The 6,839-nt window shown below is 31.4% G+C and overlaps 1 protein-coding gene across 1 annotated transcript; it reads left to right on the top strand.

Moving 5' to 3' along the window:
• Nucleotides 1–23: 23 nt before the first annotated feature.
• On the top strand, nt 24–5,435 carry LOC134685595 (GTP:AMP phosphotransferase AK3, mitochondrial-like). The gene is made up of 5 exons (XM_063545459.1): nt 24–277; nt 1,627–1,746; nt 2,151–2,323; nt 3,042–3,160; nt 4,487–5,435. Exons 1-5 carry the CDS (start codon nt 133–135, stop codon nt 4,602–4,604), a joined length of 675 nt encoding a protein of 224 aa, XP_063401529.1. The 5' UTR covers nt 24–132; the 3' UTR covers nt 4,605–5,435.
• Nucleotides 5,436–6,839: the final 1,404 nt, after the last annotated feature.

The following is a 6,839-nucleotide window of genomic DNA, read 5'->3' as shown; positions in this document are numbered from 1 at the left end:
TGTATCTTTACAAATTACGACAAACTATCGCAAACCCTGTAAGGTCAAAATCTATGACGTTTGACTTGTGGGTTATCACAAATCAATGACAATAACTGTTTCTTTAACACATTTAATAACACGAACAACCAAATGATTTCAAAAATATTTAGAGCAGTTATAATGGGCCCTCCTGGTTCAGGCAAGGGCACCATATCAACAAGAATTGTCAAAGATTTCAACATGAAACATTTATCAAGTGGGGACTTGCTAAGATCTCAGATTTTAAATAAAACTAGTGAGTTCTTTTGATAGTCGATATAGTACTCATAAGCTACATTACATCTCAGTCTAGTAGACTAGTGCAATGACATGATGGACATTCATAAGATGCAGAACTTCAATGCTATTGCTTTTTTAATACCATGATTACTGTACAACATGTGGGGTAGTTCGAGATTACTCTGACATCCAACAGCTGTTTTGCCAGACAAACTGGGGCCGCGGGACGTCAGAGCTTGTCCCGTATCAAAAAGTGGATATTTGCCCACCCAAAATGGATGCCCTGCTTCATCGCTTATGGAGCCGACTGAGGGCCTTATAATTATATTAATCGGGCATTTTGGGTGGGCAAATATCCACTTTTTGATACGGGACGAGCTCTGACGTTCCACGGCCCTAGCTTGTCTGGCTAAACAGCCGTTGGACGTCAGAGTAATCTTGGACTACATGTGGGGATATTAAAATATGAAAAAAATGGAGTCTTTAATTACTTTCAAAACATAATGTTTAGTCTTTAGTCTTAAGTATCGACATCTTGACACTGATTTTCTCATATGTACTTAGGTCACTTGCGCGTTTGAATACATTAATCACGTTTGTATTTTCTCTTTGTACTTTCACTTTAATTTAGGTAGGCGCTGTTGATACTGATTTATAAAAACAAATGATCAAATCTTCGAGTATCGTCTATAAACTCGGAAACTGCATATTGTATGTCTGCACTGGCTTCAGTGTTAAGTAATTCTTCTAGATCTAGATTAAGTGTTCCTGTTTTGAAATATATTGACTGGTGGAGTTTTTCTCTATCCAAACTGTAATTGTCACAAGATAATAAAAAATGTTCTACAGATTCTATTTCTCCGCAAGTACATTTGTTGTCTTCTACATGTCTGTTAATGAAATGTTGATACCCCTTTAGTTTGGAGTATCCTGATCTGAGACTGTTTAGTACATTGAAGTGTTTTTTTGATGGGAAGTCGAGTTTGATTCTTTTTGATGCATCTGGGTGATGATTAAAAAATCTTCTCCCAACCTCACTAGATTCCCATTGCGTCTTCCATTTTTTAATGACTGATGTTCTCGCCGCTTGTTTGATGTCTTGTTTTGTCGTGATTGAAGACATTTCCTCCCTATTATCCATGGTCTATGGTCCCACGGCACCAGCTTGTCTGGCAAAACAGTCTTTGGACGTCAAAGTAATCTCGGACTAGCCTGCAAAGTACTACATGTAGCTCATCCATACATTGATTTATTTAACTAAATATTCTATCTTTTCAAGTGTTGTCACTAATTGACTTTATTTCCGGCAATATTTCTAATATTCAAAGACATATTTTAAACTGATTACAATGTATATCATTTCAGCTGCCGGCCAGTTAGCTAAAGATTATATTGACCATGGGAAGTTGGTTCCTGACAATGTCATGGTGGACTTGATTTTGAATGAATTACAGAACATGAAATCTCACAGCTGGCTGTTAGATGGTAAATTTTACAAAAAAATTACACCAACTCATGTATTCAAAGTGGAGCAATTTGCCAGTGGGGCGAGTTGTCATGGATTCATATCTTTATTTTCTTACAAATGATCAAACTTTTTTTGCTTTCTGTAAGGCTCATTTTAAAAAAAATGAAAATTTGATGGCAAAACAACAAATATGACATCAAGTGATAGAAAATGGAGGCTCCTTGGGTAAACTGGTCAACTATACCAATTTTGATTCTAGAGTTTTCAACTACCTCTAATATTTTTGGGGCCGGTGTGATAAGTATAAAAATATGAGACACACTAGGTAACAGTAGATAGAAGTTCTCAGAGAAAATACAGAAAATTTGAAATTTCCTTTTTATGCTGCAATATGAAATTATCCGAGTTAATATTTTTTTAGGATTTCCAAGGACAGTTACACAGGCCGGTGCTCTACTGAAGAAGGAACCAATAGATGTTGTTGTCAATTTAAATGTTCCTTTTGAGGTTATTATTGATAGAATTAAAGGAAGATGGACTCATGCACCTAGTGGCAGAATATACCATACAGAGTTCAATCCCCCAAAAGTCCAGGTAAATATAATATAATAATATATACAAAGTTTAATTCTCCAAAAGTTTATGACAATATATTTTGTGACTGAAATTATCAAACTGAATTCAAATCTCCATAGTTTAGGTAAATATGTCAATGATGTAATGGAAATTTGTTAGCTGAATTTTTCCATGAAAGATAGAAATAAACTGATTTTTTCCTTGACAGATAGAAATAAATTAAGTTTTTCTAAACAGATGATCATTGATTCCTAAAATAAGCTTTATAAGGGGAGACAAATCAAATTATTAAGTTTTATAAGATGTAAATTTTGCACGTCATGTAGCTTGATAAAAACCCACTAGCACTTTTATTACTGTATTAAAAAAAATGGATCACTATACAAATCCCTGATAAAATTATATTTTGTCAAAGTATAAAAAAAATCTATCATTTTTTATTTTAACATCAATGATATTAATTTCAGTTTCAAAAACAGCTGATCAGAATATTTCTAGTGTTCATATACTATTTTATTATTTATTTGCCAACAAATAAAAGACTGAACAAACATTTAAAATAATTTTTCATATGTTTTTGGGTCATTATTTAAAATTCAGTATTCAGCTTGGGTTCAATTCCTTACATTGTTCTTTATGTTAAAACACTTCATTCGATTTTGAAAAGTTTTTCACATTGTTATTTTGTACATTTTCTGATAGGAGTAGACATATCATGTATATCTTTTATCTGCAGGGTAAAGATGATGTAACAGGAGAAGACTTGATACAAAGAGATGATGATAAACCAGAAACTGTCAGAAAACGTCTAGAAACATATCAAAATAATACACAACCTGTACTGCAATATTTTAGGTAATGATGCACACATACATTATAATACACAACCTGTAATGCAGTATTTTAGGTAATGATACACACATATATGTATGTATACATGTACTATAATACATGGGCAACATCACTGGAGTATTGGTTATTTGGTTACTACAGGGGTATACTGAAACATATTAGTGTTTCATGAAAAAAAATGTATTGCACCTTGTCCTACTTTGTAGAGTATATGTAAAGTATATGTATAATCTATGTAACTCATTGCATTATGAATTTATCCTGCATATTACAAGTTCCTTAATCATGTTAGTTTTGATAAAGGTCAGACATTTTTAGTACAAATGTATTCAAAATAATTAACATTTTCCATATCTATACACTAGTAGCAGCCATGCCTTTGTTTGAATCATATTTCATCAAATTGCTTCCTTATACATACATGGTACAAGGCAACACCATATTTTTTAATAATACTTGATTGATTTGTATGTGTCATCACATTAGTACTAGTTACACACCATAAGTGTTTTACTGACCATATATGGCCAATAAATCATCAGATAGAAAAATAATACAGACCCATATCTGGTTACTTTCATCCAATGAAATTGTCAGAATTTCATTTGTAAGAAGTAGGATAGAATATAATACACATGTAACATAAAAATACCAAAGGGCCTCAGTGGTTGTGGTCTAGATAGTTGTATTCTTTATAATGTATTTGTTTTGGTCCTTTGCATAGATAGTAAGAGCCCACAATCTACCTTAATGTGGCAAAGTCCATCTGTTTTCTAACAACAGTCTTTAGGTTGTATTTATCAATTGGCTGTTTCAGAATCTAATGCGTCCTGGGTAATATTTTACAAAAGTGTACACCAAACGTCCTGATTGGATAAAAATGTCATAAAAAATGGAAATTTAACCAATGACGTGACACTATTTTCATTTTAGTGTATGGACAATGAAATTACCCATGATTCTTTAGATTCTGAAACAGCCAATTGGTGTCCTTCATCAATTAATTATAAGTCATCTGCCTTGAAAATAAAAAAATCAGCTTTTAACCCCATTGAGCAGTGTCATTCCTAAACACAGTTAAATAAAATAAATATTGTAGTACATTTGGTCCACAATAGGCAAATCATATTTACATATCCGTTATATTGTTTCAATTCATGCTCTGGACATTTGCTGAAAATATGCTTTTACAGGGACACAATTATAACCTATAAAAAGCATAACAGTTCCTTATTCTGATGTAAAACTAATTAGTTGTATTTTTCAATGTCTTATTTATTATTTATCACCAAATTGGTATATATACCTCATTTTATTTTTGTTTTACAGAGACCATGGACTGTTAGAAGAATTTGCTGGGAGATATTCCAATGAAATATGGCCAAAAGTACATTCCTTTTTATCCACAAAGACTGAACCATTGCAGTATACACATTATGGAGAATGATTAGTTTGAGTTATCTCCCTTTGAATGAACACATTTGTGCAAAGATAATCTCATGTACCATACACTTTTGTGTATGTTCTATATCTGGCTCGTAAACCACACTATTACATAATATACCTATTAGTTATGGATGCCTATTTTGAAAAACAAGAACTGTATGAAACTATGATTACTTGGACCTAAATGCAAAGTTTACATGAACATGTCAAGAGAAAAACCTAGATCATGACAAAACTATTATTGAATCAGTACATCATTTCAGAAAAGTCTTCCAAGTGTTATATTTCTCCAGTCATTACCACTATTTTCTGGAAAAGATTATTATAAGTATGCAGTCATAAAATGTCATTGATTTTCCATTATTTCCCTACAGCATACCAAAATGTTAAACATGTTGATAATACTTTTTGACTACAGTTATATTTATAAAAGTATTATTATAATGCTTTTTTTTATATTTTTAACTTTTTTGATAATAATGACAATCCTGTTTTGAATGTTTTTTTGCATCAATTTATTTTATTAACAACATGAATGATAGTTTTTTGTATGTCTAAATGCAGACTTATATACTGAAATACTGCTAATATCTCATTATTACTTATTTCAGCCCTACTTCTTTATTTAGGAGGGTTTTTTACCTGTCACTATATAATGTAACTTTGAGTATTTCAGATTCTAAAAATTTTGTTAAAACTTTTGTGGTGTGCTCATATTTGTGTATATAGATAAAAATGAATCAAGTATTTACTCCAACTGGTTGTGGTTTGAATATAACCAAGTGCTAGTCATTGTTATAAGTATATCAAATATGTTTATATATATATATATATTTGATGTTTGTACAAATGTATTTTGTAGCATTTTATTATTATTAATGTTTAGAATAGAAATTTTCATCAAAAAATTTCAATATTTTATAAATGCCATATTTTGAAAATTAAAATGGAAATAGTTTGAAAAAATGAGTTTAGTTATACTACATTTCTGAGCAAATAGTTTTTTCTTTATATTTTAACATTTATAGCAAATTCTTTATTTAATACACTATCTAGTTATTATACAACTTTCCTATAAAGTACAACAAATCTTTAAAGGTTTTTTCTTGTCCTATCAAGATAAAAATTCGTTGTAAAATTTATCAGGTATTTGATGGACAATATTGAAATTAATTTTCACAAAAATGTTGCAGTTGTCTGGTAGAAACACTTACTGGGCATGCTCCCATTTAGCCCAGAAAGAAGATTTATTTGTAAATAGTAGTAAACCTAGACTTCATACTCAGTTGAAATGTCAGAGGTGGTATCTTCTAATATGAGATATACATAGATATACTGCTGGTATACATCACTATTTTGGAATGTCAAATATATATCAATAAACTCATCATAGATGAGGATTGAAATTTGCGTTTGCACCAGAGTTTCGTTTTGTCTATAAAAGTTTCATCAGTGATGCTCAATTTAAACAAAGTTACCAATGGGGTACAATTTCATAGAGATAGCGATACAATGGATAGAGAAATTTATGTGTCCATGCATCATGAATCGCCTCTGGGGTTTGTTAGCCTTGTATTATTTTAACTTTTAGTTTCTTGTGTACAATTTAGAGTTTAGTATGGTGTTCATTATCACTGAACTAGTATATATATTTGTTTAGGGGCCAGCTGAAGGATGTCTCTGGGTGCAGGAATTTCTTGCTGCATTGAAGACCTGTTGGTGACCTTCTGCTGTTGTCTGCTCTATGGTTGGGTTGTTGTCTCTTTGACACATTCCCCATTTCCATTCTCAATTTTATGTTGATATATTATCCGATGTGGTTTACATCTTAAGATTTCCTAGATAATACTTCTGACATCTGAGGAAATATATCACTGGGTAACCCAAATAATAATTAGTCCCCCCCTTATGGATCTCTCCTATGTGTGATGTAGCCATAATACAGCTTCAAAATAAAATGACTGAATTGTTCAGGGTTAATAAATGGGTTATAATTTTCCTTTGAAATATATGAATCAGAACGGATAGAGATACTTGTGAATCATTATATGTGAATGGTGGGTGAAATTAATTCCCAGCCATATGTTGGTACCCAAATTTGAAAATTTATCAAAAAGTGATATTTCACATACACCCTTAAGGTAGTTTATACAGCTTCATTATATTGAGATCTAACAACTGTTCATTTACATCAAATCTGTCAGAGGAATTTGAGTTATTGCCCTTTATATGATGA

The sequence above is a fragment of the Mytilus trossulus genome, chromosome 1 (genome assembly GCF_036588685.1).
Source record: "Mytilus trossulus isolate FHL-02 chromosome 1, PNRI_Mtr1.1.1.hap1, whole genome shotgun sequence".
Classification (NCBI taxonomy): Eukaryota; Metazoa; Mollusca; class Bivalvia; order Mytilida; family Mytilidae; genus Mytilus; species Mytilus trossulus.
Note: the sequence above shows the minus strand (reverse complement) of the source record. Positions and strands in the feature narration are given on the sequence as shown.

Excerpts from the sequence above, each read along its gene's own strand:
- LOC134685595 (XM_063545459.1), top strand. The coding sequence starts at position 133 with ATGATTTCAAAAATATTTAGAGCAGTTATAATGGGCCCTCCTGGTTCA. Across the intron at positions 278-1,626 it reads TCAGATTTTAAATAAAACTA|CTGCCGGCCAGTTAGCTAAA; the intron begins GTGAGTTCTTTT and ends ATATCATTTCAG. Across the intron at positions 1,747-2,150 it reads TCACAGCTGGCTGTTAGATG|GATTTCCAAGGACAGTTACA; the intron begins GTAAATTTTACA and ends ATATTTTTTTAG.